An 18,384-nucleotide genomic window follows, 5' to 3' on the forward strand; every position below is an offset into this window, starting at 1 on the left:
TACTGAAACAAAGAGAAAAATTGCATTCTATAATTTTAATAAACCTGGTGACTTTTGTACAAACACAAGACTTTTTAATTTAAGTCTCCAAGAGTCTAAATCAACAAGTCTAAATATGAATACAGGAAGTACTTTAGGAAATTTTTCCTGTGAGAATGTCAAAGACATGATACAAAGAACAAATCCTACCAGAAGTAATTGAAATTATGCATGAGTACCAATTCTAGCCAAGTTTTTATATGGATATATATTTAAATGTTCCACATTTTAATAAGTTATACTAAAATCTGGGCATATAAAGAGATTTAGTAAAATTCTAATAAACTGCTTGGAAAAATACATGAATCTTTTACTTTCATTGACACATATAATCAAGAACTATTACTAGATAAGATAATTTTTCAAAACTACTCAATGAAAGAAAAATGGGCCCTCTTAGGTTAGTTTTAAGCAAAGTGGCCTACGAATGGAAAGCACTACTGAAGATCCATTGCCTGATGCTTTTAAACTACATTATGAATGAATTGTAGAAACTATGGAATGTCAAGAAAGGTAGTAATTGAGTTCATGCCTTGAAGTTTTTAGATGGGCAAATAAGTATCTTCTACAGATTATCACAGAATATGTAAACATAACTTGTTTCATATAGTTAGTAAGATAGTTACTAACTATATGTAATATAGTTATTATCTTAATAAGATAGTTTCATAACCAGGACTATCTTACCAAGTTTTTAAATAGAAGTAATGGGTTTCCTACATGATAATGTAGATTGAAATAGTAGTTTAACCAACATAACTGATTTTGTTCTTGCCTTGATAAGAATAAGGTGCTTCCTATGACTATAGTATAAATTTGAAAAATGATTTTTAGCTGTGGGGGTAAATTTATTTCTAAGTTGGGAAACCAGAAACTATTAAAAATGAAATTCACACCCTTTAAATTGTGGACTATGAACAGGATCCTATTTAAGATAAGCTTCTGATATTTGAGAAAAGCATTTGTTTATTTTTTTTTGTTTTAATTATTGGTTTTACAGGTCAATTCTGGCCCCCAAACCACCATTTATTATACGGAGTTTATGAAGTATTCTAATTTAAATATAGTATTTTGTAGAAATTTACACATAAAGAAATGTTCATCTTTGCTTTGTCTTTCCTTCACTTTTAGAGCCATATGATAATTGTAAAAGCAATGTCAGATAATAAAAATGAAACAGATTAAGAATACCTGCTATAGAGTTAACAATCTATGTTGCTTTCTAGATGTGATTGGGTTTTGCTCAGGCACTAAAAGTCTGATGAGTGCCAAGTTTATTTGTCATAAGTGTGAACACCCAAATAAATGGAGAGAAATATAGATATTTATCCAAGTATATATATATAAAACACCATGGGTAAAACTTTCCATTCAAAAGAGCCAGAGCAAAAATGTTCAAAAAATTTAAGTTTAGTTCCTTGAATAATCTACTTTATTATACTCTTCAAAATTTTAAACATTAAACTACCATCTTTGAAGGTAAATTTTTTTTATTTTATTTCTTTTGTCATTTTTTTTAAATTTTCTAACCACTTACTGCCTGTTGATGAAGGTGAAGTTTTTAACGTGACTTTATGAATACTTAAGAGGTAATAATGGATAGAACTGACATATTTGTCATCACTCTTATAAATTTATGTTTAGGATTTCATTGCTTAAGAGGTTATTTTTTTCCCTCTGGGATACTTTTCCTGTAGTTTAGAACAATAGATAAACTGATGATTCAGTCATTTAAATTAAAGGAATGTGCTGTGCTTGAGATCCAGACTACAACCATGAATTTTCCAACCTGTATTTGCAAAAATATAACTCCTTGTTCAAACAGCTAAACTTAATATTAAGTTGTCAAGTATGTGATTTGTCAAAATAAGCATTTAAAAAAAAAGAAGGGAATTGTTGCAATTTGAGACCTATACTCTCTAATCATTAATGTTTCCTTTATTGGCTTCTTCTACCTTACCCTTTTATTTACACATTGATTTGAATACTCCTCCTTAACTTTCCTTGAATCCTATCTATATTCATCTGTTCTCATGCTGCTATGATGAAATACCCAAGACTGGGTAATTTATAAAGAAAAGAGGTTTAATTGACTCACAGTTCTGCATGGCTGGGGAGGCCTCAGGAAACTTACAATCATGGTGGAAGGCACCTCTTCACAGGGTGGCAGGAGAGAAAACGAGTGCTGAGCGAAAGGGGAAGCCCCTTATAAAACCATCAGATCTCATGAGAACTCACTCACTATCATGAAAACAGCATGGGAGAAACTGCCCATGATTCAATTATCTCCACCTAGTCCTGCCCTTGACACGTGGGGATTATTACAATTCAAGGTGAGATTTGGGTGGTGACACAGAGCCAAACCATATCATTCCACCCCTGGCCCCTCCCAAATCTCATGTCCTCACTTTCAAAACACAGTCATGCCCTCCCAACAGCCCCCTAAAGTCTTAACTCATTCCAGCATTAACCCAAAGTCTGGGTCCAAAGGCTCATCTGAGATAAAGCAAGTCCCATCTGCCTATAAGCCTGTAAAATCAAAAGCAAGTTAGTTACTTCCTAGAGACAATGGGGGTACAGGCATTGGGTAAATACACAATTCCAAATGGGAGAAATTGGCCAAAACAAAAGGGCTACAGGCCCCATACAAGTCTGAAATCCAGCGGGGCAGCCAAATCATAAAGCCCTGAAATAGTCTCCTTTGACTCCATGTCTCATATCCAGGTCACACTGATGTGAGAGGTGGGCTGCCACAGCCTTGGGAAGTTCCACCCCTGTAGCTTTGCAGGGTACAGCCCCCCTCCTGGCTGCTTTCACAGGCTAGTGTTGAATGCCTGCAGCTTTTCCAAGTGCAAGGTGCAAGCTGTCAGTGGATCTACCATTCTGGGGTCTGAAGGATGGTGGCCCTCTTCTCATAGCTCCACTAGGCAATGCTCCAATGGGGACTCTATGTGGGGGCTCCAACCCCACATTTTCCTTCCATACTGCTCTAGCAGAGGTTCTGCCATGAGGACTCCACCCCTGCAGCAAACTTCTGCCTGGACATCCAGGCATTTCCATACATCCTCTGAAATCTAGGCAGAGGTTTCCAAACCTCAGTTCTTCACTTCTGTGCACCTGTGACTTCTGTGCATCTGTAGCCCAACACCACATGTAAGCCACTAAGGCTTGGGGCTTGCACCCTCTGAAGCAATGGCCTGAACTGAACCTTGGCCTCTTTTAGCCACAGCTGGAGCTGAAGCAGCTGGGATGCAGGGGACCATGTCCTGAGGCTGCATAGAGCAGGGGGGCCCTGGGCCAGGTGCATGAAACCATTTTTCCCTCCTAGGCTTCCAGGCCTGTGATGGGAGGGGCTGACGTGAAGATCTCTGACATGCCCTGGAGACATCCAAATTTGGTGATTAACATTTGGCTCCTGTTGCTTACGCAAATTTCTGTGGCCAGCTTGAATTTCTCCCCAGAAAATGAGTTTTTCTTTTCTGTCACATCATCAGGCTACAGATTTTCCAAACTTTTTGCTCTGCTTCCTCTTGAACACTTTGCTGTTTAGAAATTTCTTCCACCAGATATCCTAAATCATCTCTCTCAAGTTCAAAGTTCCACAGATCTCTAGGGCAGGAGCAAAATGCCACCAGTCTCTTTGCTAAAGCTCCATTTCCCAAGAAGTTCCTCATCTCCATCTGAGACCACCTCAACCTGGACTTCATTGTCCATATTACTATCAGCATTTTGGTCAAAGCCATTCAACAAGTCTATAGGAAGTCCATTGTCCATATTACTATCAGCATTTTGGTCAAAGCCATTCAACAATCTATAGGAAGTTCCAAACTTTCCCACATCTTTCTGTCTTCTTCTGAGACCTCCAAACTGTTCCAACCTCTGCCTGTTACCCAGTTCCAAAGTTGCTTCCACATTTCTGGGTATCTTTACAGCAGCACCCCACTACCTGCTACCAATTTACTATATTAGTCCATTCTCATACTGGTATGAAGAAATACCCAAGACAGGATAATAAAGCAAAGAGGTTTAATTGACTCACAATTCCACATGGCTGGGAAGGCCTCAGGAAATTTACTATCATGGCAGAAGGCACCTCTTCACAGGGTGGAAGGAGAGAGAATGAGTACTGAGTGAAGGGGGAAGCCCCTTATAAAACCATCAGATCTCTTGAGAACTCACTCACCATCATGAGAACAGCATTAGGTAAACCGTCCCCATGATTCAGTTATCTCCATCTGGTCCCACGCTTGACACATGGGGATTATTCCAATTCAAGGTGAGATTTGGGTGGGGACTCAGAGCCAATCTTAATGTCCAGCCCTGCTAGGGCTTGTACTGGCTTCTTGGATTTCAAACTAAAATACCACTGGATTGGTCCACCCTAAGCTGCTACTTTTCCTCTGCCTCAGTCATGGGCATTCTTTATCTTACTTAAGCTACTAAGGTTTACTAAAGTTTAAGGGATGAACTTAGTGAGCCTTTTCTTTTTTTTTTTTTTTTTTTAGCACTCCTAGTAATAACTTGCAATAGCTGGTGTAGTTATAATCCATAGAAGCTGGGTAACTGATATGTTTTAAGAGTAAAACTTTGGAGTTCATAAAGTTTTATCTGGAAATACAAAAGACTCGGAGTAACTAAAACAGTATTGACAAGGAAAAACAAAGTTGGAAGACTCATGCTTTCCAATTTCAAAACTTATTATACAGCTATAGTAAACAAGACATTGTGATACTGGCATAAGGGGAGACATGTAGATCAATGTAATATAGTTGAGACTCTAGAAATACATTCTTACATTTATTTATGGTCAGTTAATTTTCAACAAGAAAGCCAACCTAACTCAATGGAGGAAAGAACTATTTTCAACAAATGATGCTGAAACAATGGACAGCAACATACTCCCCACCCCCAAAAAGATGTTGTACTCTTTTCTTAAAACATACACAAAAATTAACTTAAAATGGATCAAAGACCAAAATGTAAGAGCTGAAACTATGAAACTGTCAGAGAACACATAGGAGTTAATCTTCATGATCTCGAATTAGGCAATTGTTTATAGATATGACAACAAAAGCATGTGACCTTAAAGAAAAAATAGGTAAATTGGATTACATCAAAATTAAAAACTTTTGTGCTGCAAATGATATCATCAAGAAAGTGAAAAGACAACCCACAGAATGGAGGAAATATTTGCCAATTATATGTCTGGTAAGGGACTGCTATCTAGAATGTATGAAGAACTCTTACAACTAAATAATAAAAGGCAAACAACCCAATTTTAAAAATGGTTAAAGGATTTGAATAGACTTTTCTCCAAAGAAAATAAAGAAATGGCCAATAAGCACACTAAAAGATTTTTCATATCATTAGTCAATAGAGAAGTGCAAATCAAAAGCATAATGAGATACCATTTCATACCCACTAGGGTGGCTATAATTAAAAAGACAGATAATACTGTTGAGGAGAATGTGAAGAATTAAAACTCTCATATATTGCTGTTGGGAATGTAAAATGGTACAACCCTCCCACCCCATACTTTCTGTCTTCTAATAACCATCATTCCACTCTATACTTTTATGAGCTCAACTTTTTACCTCCTTCATATGAGTGAGAACATATGGTATTTATCTTTCTGTGCCTGACTTATTTCACTTAACATAATGTTCTCCATGTTCATCCATGTTGCTGCAAATGAAAATGTTTCATTCTTTTTTGGGCTGAATAGTATTCCATTGTAAAAATTTATCACATTCTCTGTATCCATCCATCTGTTGGTGGACATTTAGGTTGATTTCATATCTTGGCTATTTTGAGTAGTGCTGCAAGAAACATAGGGGTATAGTTTATATATTTGTGCTTATTTAACATTGCATGCCTGTATCAACACATCCTCATAAGCAATTGGTATTTTCAATGTTTTGGGTTTTAATAGGTGTGTAATGTTGTTTTAATTTGCAATTACCCAGTGACAGCTGATGTTGAACCTCTTTCATATGATTATTTGCCATTTATATCTTCCTTGGTGAGGTATCTATTTAGATCTTTTGCCCACTTTTTAATGAGTCCTTTATTTTTTAAAACATAGTTTTCTTTAATTCTTTGAATATATTTATAATAGCTACTTTACAGTCTTTATTTACAAAATCCAACAAGTGGGCCCCCTCAAGACACTTTCTATTGGTTGCTTTTTTAAGTTCTTATTTCTGTTTTTAAGCCTGACTTCCTTGGATCACCCCCTGAATCAGTATAATTTAGTGGTTATTCAGTGATGGGTTAGATTTCCTTTAATGCCTTATGCTATCAAATATTCCACCTTTTTCTCAAGGATATCTGTGTGAAGGTATACGTCAAACTTCAGGCAATTTTCACATCAGCTTTAGCTTTTATTCCCTGCTTTCAAAGATAGCCAGAGTTGAGTGACTGGGGCCTTCTTCTGTCCCATTTCTTTCCTAGGCATGTTCACAGCCCTGTACATGTGTTCATTCTTCTAGATCCCCAAGAATATGTTGCAGGCCTTCAAAGTTCCACATCATCATCTGGTTTTTCAGGTCTTCCTTTTAAATCTTTAGCCAGGCTCTTGTTTGCTCTAGCTGAAATCATAGCCTTGGACAGCTAGGTTGTTACCAACCAATTGTTATTGTTTTCTATAATACCCTGGGAACAGAGTTTTTTCACCAAGCTGAGCTGTGAATAAAATCAAATGATAACAACACCCTGGGAATAGAGATTTTCCAGGGAGTTGCAAGTTTGGTCAAATATTGTCTATGCCCTAGGGTTAGGGCTTTTAATGAAACTCCAAAAGATCCACTGGCTGCCATACTGCTGGCTTTCATTTCTGAGCTTGGGCAGGTGGATAAAGTTAAAAGCCCCACAGACTCTTCTGGTCTTACTCAGGCTCATTAGTTTTTCTTGAATAGATGCTTTTCAGTTTATTGCATGCCTTTGGTTAATTCCAGTGTTCTGAAATGGTTTATTTTGAATGTTTTACCACTATTTTGTTGCTTTTGTTGGGGAGTGTGTTCACAGAGGTTCTGAACTTGCCATTCTAGAAGTCAGGTTGTTGACATATCTAATTTTGATAGGTATATCTCTGATATATTGCTTTAATATTTGTTGTGTATATAGATTGTGGCTTATAAATGACAGTAAACATTAGAATTTTTTTTTCTTGTAGAAACTTAAGCATGCATCTGGGACAATTACATTCTTTGTTTTTCAGCTTGCTATTAGTTCTGAGTCTACAGAGACATCTGATAATTTTGAGGTGCAATCTTTGACAAGTCAGAGGGAATGCAGTAAAACTGTGAACACTGAAGCCTTAATGATGGTATTTCACCCTCAGAATTTGGAGACTCTTAATTCTAAAATGGTAGGAAAACAAAATATTTAAACCTATGGGCTGAAACATTTGGTGAAAAGTAAAAATCTTAAAAGCAGACTAGAAGGTACCACAACTGAAAACGCTTCTTTTGGGACTTGAAAAGTTTTCCAGCAGGTACTACTGTGTAATTTATTTAGTTTCACTATACACAAGGACTATTATCAGGAATGAAGATAAAAGATAAAAGTTGGACATTGGGGATTTTTACAGATACATAATAGTTGTACACATTTATTGACATTGGGTTTTATTTGCATGGCTTTCTAATCCTGACATAGACGTGATTTGGGGAGAATGATGGTTTAAAGCTTTGCCTCCCAAGTATAACACTTTTACCATTTTTGTATGAGTTTAGCTAAGAATTAAAATAGCAAATTAAGCTGCTATGCTCACATGAGTTTAAAAGATTTTCATGATGACAAGGATTCAGTGTTTCACCCCTGGGTGAATACTGATTTTGGTTTTCTATGTTCTTAATTTCTATAGATGTTGTTTCAAGGTAAAGAGAGTGGGAAAGTTATTTTACGGAAGTTAATTTCTCACTAGATTTAGTTGTTTTGATTTTTCTGTCATTACAGTTGAAAGAAAAAATGAAGGAACAGTCATGGAAAATACTGTTTGCAGAATGTGGGCGTGGTGTTAGTATGTTTCGAACCAAAAAGACTCGAGATCTTGTTGTAAGAGGGATTCCAGAAACCTTAAGAGGAGAACTCTGGATGCTTTTTTCAGGTATTACATTTATTCATTTTATTTATTTAATAGACATTAACTATGCCTTTCTAGGAGTTATGCCCTAAGCTAAAGCAAAAGAATTACAAAGATGGTTAGTACAAAGTCTTACTCATCTTGAGTTCAGACTAGTCAAAGAAAGGTAAGTAGTTATCTACACCTTACCTATCTATCCACACATCCAGCATCTGAGCAGATTAATTTATTAGGCAAGGTATGTATAATGGGGGAATCTTTATCTCTAGTGTCAACAGTCAGTTAAGGGGGAAAAAAGCTCACGAAAATGGTATTCTGTTGGATAAAATTAGTAGCTTGACGTAGATTCTAGTGTAAAGCTCTTTTCTGTTTGTGCTCAGAAATCACTTAAGCATAAGGCTAAATATCAAGGTAATGAAATCCAATTCTTTAGGTATATATGGAAATAGTAGCTTCATTATATCCCCCTTCTGTTGTATGTTAATGTAATAATCTTCACAGGTGCTGTTAATGACATGGCTACTAATCCTGGCTATTATACTGAAGTGGTTGAGCAGTCCTTAGGGACCTGCAACTTGGCTACTGAAGAAATTGAACGTGATTTACGTCGCTCTCTGCCTGAGCACCCAGCCTTTCAGAGTGACACTGGCATATCTGCTCTGAGAAGGGTACTCACTGCTTATGCATACAGGAATCCCAAAATTGGATACTGCCAGGTATGACTTAACTATGAGCCCAACTGTGTGTATGTTCCAAATAAAATCACATCAAATCCAATTCCACTAATTTGGAAGTGGTGATTATAAGGAAAGAGATGGGGGTGAGACAGATAGAGCATAGTATTAATGTAAGTAGGATGGTAGTGGGAATACTTAGGAGAATTGATATTTCATTATTTTTCTTTTTCACTTAACAAATGTTTATTGAACTTCTGCTCTATAAAAGATACTCTGCTAGGTACTTAAGGCTATATAAAGATGTATCAGATAAGGGTCCTCCCTTAAAAGTATGTAGACCAGGAGACATTAAAGCATATTCATTAAGAAACAAAAATCAAGTGAGAGAAACTGTTAGAGAAATATAAAGTCCTGTCATGATTTATAACAAGGAGAAACTATTTTTCATCTGGAAGAGTCAGAGAAGTCTTCGTGGAAAAGGTAGCATTTGCAAGTCTTAAAAATTGGTGAATTTTGGACATATGGAAATGGAATGAAAAGAACATGCCAGGTGATGGAATCCATGTAACCGACCACAGGTAGAAGTAAACGTAAAGTATATATAGGACCATGTTTGTTTAGTTTGGTAGAAACATAGGGTGGATGAAGTGAAGTAGTTGGAGAAAAAAAAATCAATAAGGTAGATTGGGATAGAGCTGGAGTTTGAATTTTATTTTATAGGCAGTGGAGGAATCATTGGAAAAAAATTATTTAGGAGCACACAATTAGGATAGGCTAGACTGCTAACACAAACACAGATAATAGATGAAACCGTATAATTTTATTTCTTGAAGGAATAAACAAAGGAGATTGACTCTTCAGGTCAGTAGGCAGCTCTCCTCCATGAGATTATTCAGGAACTTAGACTGTAGGCTGACAGCAGACTGTCATTTTCAAAACAAAACTTCCCGAATACACTTTCATCACCAGTAGCACTCACAGGAACAGGGAAAGAGCATGGAGAAACAACTGTAAAAGATTTTATGGGCTAGGCTTGAAAGGGGCAAATATCACTTCACGCACATTCTATTGGATGATCTTAGTCACGTGGATACACCTATTCACAAGGAAGTCTGTGGAGTATAGTGTGGCTGAGCAGACATGTGCAGCTGCTATGGAAGAAGAGGAGATTGGAATGTCATGGATAGGTAGCACTCTGCACCATACATTTATTTATAATGGGTTGAATACCTGTAATTGTTACATGTCAATACTACCTATCCACTGTAACTTGTCAATAGAGATTTTTTTTTTGAAAAACTGTTTAAGTGAATGGAACATCTAAATGGCAAGGATTTTTAGCATATTTTAGGATCTCTGAAAGGTACAAAAGAAGCATAACGCTTCTTTTCTCAAAGAGCTTATACTCACAGACCCTGTGATATTGTCTATAAGCAGTAGTTTAGAAATAGCTTCAAAATAGGCAGCACTTAATATTGACTTCTAAAAGATGAGAGCAAAGTTAGAAACATGGAGGGCAGGAGGAAAGTTATTTGGGGCTAAAGTATGAGTGATGCCATTCAGGTGAGAATAAGCCCGCCTTGGGAGATAAGATTGGCTAGGTTCACATTGGAATAAAAAAGTAAATTTGTATGGGACAATATCATGAAGAATCTTTAAAGCCTGGGAAAAGAGTTTAAACTTAATATGGTAAACAGATTTTGTTGGTTTTGATCAAAAACCCACGTGACACACATGGCTGGCTAGCTTGCTCCATCTATCTGTCTGTCTATCGATCTATCTATCTATCTATCTATTCTGTCTATCTAATCTTATCTATCATCTGTCTCCATCTATCTGTCTAATGTTGATATATAATTCATTTACCACAAACGTCACCCCTTTAGTGGTCTCTCATATATTCACAGAGTTGTGCAAACCTTCACCATTATCTAATTCCAGAACATTTTCATCACCCTAAAAAGAAGCCCCATATCCATTAGCGGTTACTCCCCATTTCTCCTACTACCAACCCAAGCAATCACTAATCTACTTCCTAGCTCTATGAATATGCCTATTGTGCACATTTTATGTAAATTGAGTGATAAAATATATGATCTTTTGTGCCTGCCTTCTTTTACTTAGCATATCATTTTCAAAGTTCATCCATGTTGTAGCATGTATCAGGACTTCTTTCTTATGATTTAATAATATTCCATTATATGGATATATACCACATTTTGTTTATTCAATGTTGATAGTTATTTGCGATGTTTTCTTGTTTTGGCTGTTGTGAATAATGCTGCTATGAATATTCATGTACAAGTTTTTGTACGGACATTGTTTTTTATTCTTGTGGGTAAATACCTTGAAGTGAAATTTCTAGGTTATATGATAACTGTCTGTTTAACATTTTGGCGCACTGTCAAACTATTTTCCAAAGAGATTGCACCATTTTATATTCCTTCCAGCAATGTATGAGGGTTCTGTTTTTTCTTTGTCTTTATTTTATTTTATTTTTTTTACCAAATCTCCCCTCCATTCTATGTACAAGGATTCTAATTTCTGCACATCCTTGGCAACACTTCTTAATTGTCTTTCTTTTTGATTGCAGCCATTCCAGTGAGCTTGAAGTGGTGCCTTGGCACTCTTGTTGAAAATCAGTTGACCATAAATGTTAGAGTTTATTTCTGGACTCTGAATTCTATTCCATTGATTTATACTTCTACCCTTATACCAGTGCCGCATTGTCTTGATTACTGCGTCTGTGTAGTAAGTTTTGCAATCAGGAAGTGTGAGTTCTTTAACTTTGTTCTTTTCTAAGATTGTTTTGGCTCTTTTAGTTCCTTGTATTTCCATACAAATTTCAGGATCAACTTGTCAATCTCTGCAAACAAGAAAAAAAAGGCAGCTGGGATTTTGATAGTCATCATATTGAATCTGTAGATCAATTTCGGGAGTATTTCATATTAACAATATTAACTCTTCCAACCCATAAACACAAGATGTCTTTCCTTTTCATTTATTTAATCATTCTTTAATTTGCCTCATCCAAAGATATTTTATAGTTTTCAGTGCTCAAGGCTTGTACTTCCTTTGTTAATTTTATTTCTAAGTATTTTAATTTTTTGTTATTATAGTAAATTGAATTGTTTTCTTGATTTCATGTTTTGATTGTTTGTTGCCAGCATATAGAAATACAACTAATAGCTGATCTTGTGTCCTGTAAGTTTGCTGAGCTTATTTATTAGTTCTAATAGATTTTTTTGTGGATTCATTAGGATTTTCTATATACAAAATCATGGCATCTGAATAGTGTTACTTTTACTTCTTCTATTCCAGTATGGATGTCTTTTTTTCCCTTATTCTTGCCTAATTGACCTGACTAGAACCTTCGGTACAATGTTGAATAGAAGTGGTAAGAATGCATGTCCCTGTCTTGTTATTTATCTTAAGGGGAGTAATCAGTCTTTCACTGTAAAGTATAATGTTAACTGTGGGTTTTTTGTAGATCATCTTTATCAGGTTGCAGAAGTTCTCTTATATTGCTAGTTTGTTGAGTGTTTTTATCATGAAAGAGTATTGATTTTGTCAAATGACTTTTCTGTGTCAATTGAGATGATCATGTGATTTTTCCATATATATATATATAAAAACATAGATGGATTGTTATATGTTGAATCACTTTTGCATTCCCAGAATAAATCCCACTTGGCCTTTTGGGATCCTTTTTATGTGTTCTTAAGTTCAGTTTGCTAGTACGTTGTTGAGGATTTTTATGTTTATATTTGTAAGATATATTGATATATAGTTTTCTTGTGATGTCTTCGTCTAGTTTGGGTGTCTAGGTTTCTTAGAATAAGTTAGATAGCGTTTCCTCCTCTCCTATTTTTTGAAGAGTTTATGAAGAATTGGTGGTAATTATTCTCTAAATGTTTGGTAGAATTTGCCAGTGAAGCCATCTGCTCTTAGAGTTTGCTTTGTGGAAAGTTTTTTCGTTACTAAGTCAATCTCTTTATTTATTATAGGTCTATTTCACTTTTCCCATTTTAGTTTCAGTAGTTTGTGGTTTTGTTTAGAAACTTGTCCATTTTATCTAGATTATCTAATTTGTTGGCATATAATTTTTCATCATAATCACTTATAATCTTTTTTACTTCTATAAGGTTGATAGTTCTCTATTTCCTAGCTATAATAATTTGAGTCCCCCCTTCTCACTCACACTCTTGCTCTTGCACACTCTCACTTTTGCACTCTTGATCTCTCACTCACACTATCTCGTTCTTGCTCTTTTTTTTTGGAAAATTTTTTTAGTTAGGCTACCTAAAGATATTTCTATGTTTTTTATCCCTTTTTTTTTGAAAAGATTAAAAAATCTTTTCAAAGAACCAACTTTTGCTTTTGTTGATTTTTCTCTATTTCTAGTCTTTATCACTTTCTACTCGCACAAAGCTGGAAGATTAGCTGGAGATAAGAGCTTAGGTCTTTTCTGTTCTTTCCTAAGCATACATACAGCTGTGAGTATACATAAAGCCATATGCATGTAGTTGGCCTTCTGGGTTCCCAGGAATATGTCACAGTTTTTCAAAGCCCCCACTTTTCTTTTAACACTTTGTTAGCATATTGTTTGGCCCAACTGCTATCCACTGCCTTGGATAGCCACATGTTCAACAACTGCCTCTGATTGTTTTCAACAAACACCACTGGGGAAAACGCTGTTTACACCAGAGGAGCTCTGTGTCAAGTCAAATAAAGACAGCCTTGTGAGAGGAGTCTTCCAGGGAACCACTAGACAAGTCAAATAACAACAATTATTTGGGAATGGGGCTTTGCTGGAGTTCCAACCCCATTCTGTTCCATTCAGTAGCTACTAGGTACTGGTTTCCACTGTAATTGCTAGATGTTGGTTTCTTTCTTTTTTTTTCTCTCTCTCTCTCTTTTCTTTTTTTAATGATAGAGTCTCGCTCTGTTGCCCAGGCTGGAGTGCAGTGGCACGATCTTGGCTCACTGCAACCTCTGCCTCCCAGGTTCAAGCGATTCTTCTGTCTCAGCCTCACGAGTAGCTGAGTAGCCCTGCTGTTTTTATCTTTTTTGTATTTTTAGTAGATACTGGGTTTCACCATGTTGGCCAGGCTGGTTATGAACTCCTGACCTCAAGTGATCCACCCACCTCAGCCTCCCAAAGTGCTAGGATTACAGGCATGAGCCACTGCACCTGGCCTAGATGTTGGTATTTAAGGCTACTGTGAAACTGGGGAGGGGGGTGGGAATAGGGCAATTTAAAATGCCACAGAGCTTACTGGTTTTACTGAGATTCAGCCATTTTATTAAATAAATGCTACCTGAATTGCTGTAAGCTATTGGTTAATTTCCAGAGTTCTAAAGTTGATTCTGATGACTTTTGTCAGTGTTCCTGTTGCTTTTATAGAGGAGAGCATTTTTAGAAGTTCTTACTCTGCCATTTTTACTACATCCCCTCCCAGTATGGTTTCTTGCATGGGAAAATGATTCAGTAAAAACTAAGCTTGACATCAAACAGTGTACTAGATTTGGCAAGAAATTGACATAGTTAATATACAAATCTATATGAAAGGTATGAAAGTATAAAAATGAGCAATGGACATGAAAGGATGAATCACCAAAGAGAAAATACAGGTTGATGTTAAAGTCTGAAAAAGGAAGTTCAACCTCAAAGAAATTAAAATTAAAACAATGAGATACCATTTTTCACTATCAAATCAATAAAGATGATTATAGTTATTACGATTCACAATATTGGCAAAGATGCAGTGAAATAAACATTTAAACATTATTGGTCAGAAATATAAACTGGTATTTTCTTTCAGGAATTTAATTTGGCAATAATATGAAGTCTTTTAAAAATACCATGTGACCAAACAATTTCATTTCTAGGTATGTGTCCTGAGAAAAAAGTATAGTTGGATGAAAATTTATATTAAAAAGATAACCATTGCAGCATTATATGTAGTAGTAAAAAATTGGAATTAACCTAAATGTCCAACAATAGTAGAATGGTTAAATATATTATATCCACCTTAGATTTTTTTAGTCATTAAAAATACTGTTTTAGAAGAATATTTAGTGGCATTGAATATTACTATCTAGTGCTAAGCAAAAAAATAAAGATTTAGTACACAATGTGATACAAATTTTAGGAGAAAAAGGAAGAAAAAACTGCAGAAAAATATATCAACTTGTTAACAGTTTACTTCTGGGTACACAAGATACAAGAGGTTTTATTTTCTCATTCATACTTTTCCATTCTCTCCAAATTCTATCCATTAAGGATTTATTACTTTATAATAAGGGATGTGGCAATGTATATAAAACTAGTGATCTGATATTTGTATGCAAGATAGGTAAGAAGCAGCAGCAAGTTAGAGTGGTAGTGGGAATGGGAAGGAAAAAGCAAATCCAAAAGATGTTTTATAAGAAGAAACTCTAGGATATGAAACAGATGCAGCAGATAGAGGGTTTTCAGCATAATCAAAACTAGGATAGATAAGAAGAATCCTACTTGATAGGGGAAAGAAGATGTTCAGTTTTGGACAAAATTGAGGATGATTCATATCTGAGGACTATTTCTTTATAGGTAGTTGGAAATACAGATGAAGTTCATTTTCTTTTGTTTTAGTATGTCTTTGAAAATTATGTAGGCTTTTTTCAGATTAGTGATAATTAAGGTTTTTCACTCTTTGAAATTAGAGAGGTTTTGCTTATTATGTTCTTTATTTATTATATTACTGCTTCACTTTTCTTGAATGTTACTTTATAAAATAACTGATTATCAAGTGTTAGCCTGACTTCACCTTGTTTTGCCTTGGACTGGCTCAGAGTTCTCATGTTTCCACTGTTGTTACACTATTATTACTCTCAGTTATTCTTCTTGCTGTCAAAAACTATCATGTTTGAAGAAGTATAATTATTACCTGAGCAATATTTGCTTTTTAATACTATTTTTTATGAATTTTAGGCAATGAATATTTTGACTTCAGTGCTGCTTCTATATGCAAAAGAGGAAGAAGCTTTTTGGCTTCTGGTTGCTGTATGTGAACGAATGTTGCCTGATTATTTTAATCGTCGAATTATTGGTAAAAGAAAAACCACACACACACATATGCATACACACACAGAGATGTATATTTCTTTTCTAAACAATTTCAATGTCTCTTGTCTAATTACTAATAAAGTAGAAGGACTGATGTATTATGTTGTGGTATAAAATGCAAGCAACATCAAAATTTCACATTCACTGACATTCTCAAAAGAAGAGCTTTTTGTACTGAATGTCTAGTCGGAAAGATTGTTTAATATGTTGCTTTTAAAAATAAAATACCTGGTCTGTTTCTTAACAAAAATGGAAGCATTAAGTTTATAAACTCTATGTTGCTAAAACAATGGTGATCTCAAGTATCCACAGCTACTGGTGAATTTTTGTAATTTCTTGATGGGAGGGAGATTTCAATCAGCTTAAAATTTCCACATTTGTATGAATTATATAGATATTTGTAAGATTTCAAAGAAGGATCGAGTTCTTAGTTTGTTAATGGTATAATTTTTATTTTATTTTATTTTATTTCATTGAGACGGAGTCTCGCTCTGTCGCCCAGGCTGGAGTGCGGCCTCGGCTCACTGAAAGCTCCACCTCCCGGGTTCACGCCATTCTCCTGCCTCAGCCTATCGAGTAGCTGGGACTACAGGCGCCCGCCACCATGCCCGGCTAATTTTTTTATTTTTATTTTTTTTGTATTTTTAGTAGAGATGGGGTTTCACCATGTTGGCCAGGATGGTCTCAATCTCCTGACTTCGTGATCCACCCGCCTCGGCCTCCCAAAGTGCTGGAATTACAGGCGTGAGCCACCGCGCCTGGCCAATATTTTCTTTAGTCATCAAATATTTACAGATCTGTGACCCCTTACCTTAAAACTTATGAATGGTCTCTTTGTACCGTAATAGGCTTTCAGGATTGTGGTTAGGTCATTGATTGTACTGTCTTTCACTATAATTATTTGTGTATTTATCTTGAGTTGTGCTAGATATTAAACTCCCTGAACATGAGACTATTTCATTAATTGGTATAGCTCTTATAATACCTAGTACAGGTCTCTGCATATAATAAAGACTCAATAAATAACTCTTCAAATGAATTTGAATTGCGTTTCTGAAGTACATGACACTACTAGCAGTTAGATGTATAAAATACAGAAGAGGTTCTGAAAGAGTTCATAATTTAAGGAAGAAGAATGAGATACATCAGCATGCTAATAGAAGTGGGGAGGTATGGAAGCAAGTCCTTTTGAAAAATGTTTATTTTTAAACTTCTTTTGATATTCTCTAGGTGCCTTGGTGGATCAGGCAGTCTTTGAAGAACTTATCAGGGATCACCTTCCTCAGCTGACAGAACACATGACTGATATGACATTCTTTTCCTCAGTTTCTCTCTCTTGGTTTCTCACACTTTTTATTAGTGTGCTACCTATTGAAAGTGCAGTGAATGTGGTGGACTGTTTCTTCTATGATGGAATAAAGGCCATTTTGCAACTGGGATTGGCAATACTTGACTATAATTTAGACAAACTGCTGACTTGTAAAGATGATGCTGAAGCTGTGACAGCTTTAAACAGGTATTATAAGAACCATAACGTTTAAATCTGGAGGAGATTTGAGAGATGATGTTGTTCAATCCCCTATTTTACAGAGGAAACTGAGCCCTAGAAATTTCAGTTTGTCCGAGATTACAAAACCACTTGAATGAAAGAGCTACACCTAAAGTCCAGTCCTCTATCTCCAGAAAAAATATAGCAAGAATAAATCACTTTGAAGTGAACCACTAAATTATGTACACATTTACACTAATATTGTTGATTCAGTATGCTAGGACTTTCATATTCCCAGTTTGAGCTATAAAGTGTCTATGTAGAATTAGTTCAAGCAGGAAAAGGGTAGTTGATAATGTTAAATATCCAGTGGCCAGGAACTTATTCTGGTTTCTATGTGGTTTCAGGTGGGTTGAACTTTATTTTCCTAGTAGCTTCTGTATGAATGCTATTTTGTATTGGAGCACATGTGTTGTATGTGTGTGTATGTGTGTATGCACACATTCGTATATGCTTAATGAATAAATTTGAATGGGCAACTATCGTAATGCCACATGAAATCCCATTATGTACAGAATAAAATACAAACATCTTACTCTGGCATTCAGAACTCTGTGGTAAGGGCTCAGTGTACTTTTCTTCACTTATTTCCCCCTGTATGCTTCTACATACCCTATATTCCACTCTTACTGAGCTGTGTGGTATTTGCCAAGTACTCTCTGAGTCTGTTTGCTTCCTTCAAAACCCCAAAATGATTCCTTCACTATCCCATTTCCCTCACCCATGCCCTCCTAATGCTCAACCATCTTCAAACTCCACTTCTTCACTGGGTGCAGTGGCTCATGGCTGTAATCCCAGCACTTTGGGAGGCCGAGGCAGGCAGATCACCTGAGGTCAGGAGTTGAAGACCAGCCTGGCCAACATGGCAAAACCTCGTCTCGACTAAAAATACAAAAATTAGCCAGGTGTGGTGGTGGGCACCTGT

At 35.9% G+C, this 18,384-nt stretch overlaps 1 protein-coding gene across 3 annotated transcripts in view; it reads left to right on the plus strand.

Moving 5' to 3' along the window:
* TBC1D8B (TBC1 domain family member 8B) overlaps nucleotides 1-18,384 on the plus strand; it is a 68,283-nt gene that overhangs the window by 23,734 nt on the left and 26,165 nt on the right. For all 3 annotated transcript variants that reach the window (XM_002831961.6, XM_024241097.3, XM_009235144.4), the window contains exons 8-12: nucleotides 7,259-7,408; nucleotides 7,999-8,149; nucleotides 8,627-8,841; nucleotides 15,776-15,893; nucleotides 17,141-17,426. In XM_002831961.6, coding sequence (XP_002832007.1) covers nucleotides 7,259-7,408; nucleotides 7,999-8,149; nucleotides 8,627-8,841; nucleotides 15,776-15,893; nucleotides 17,141-17,426 — 920 coding nt within the window. The remainder of the gene's footprint in view (nucleotides 1-7,258; nucleotides 7,409-7,998; nucleotides 8,150-8,626; nucleotides 8,842-15,775; nucleotides 15,894-17,140; nucleotides 17,427-18,384) is intronic.

Source organism: Pongo abelii, chromosome X (assembly GCF_028885655.2).
Source record: "Pongo abelii isolate AG06213 chromosome X, NHGRI_mPonAbe1-v2.0_pri, whole genome shotgun sequence".
Lineage (NCBI taxonomy): Eukaryota > Metazoa > Chordata > Mammalia > Primates > Hominidae > Pongo > Pongo abelii.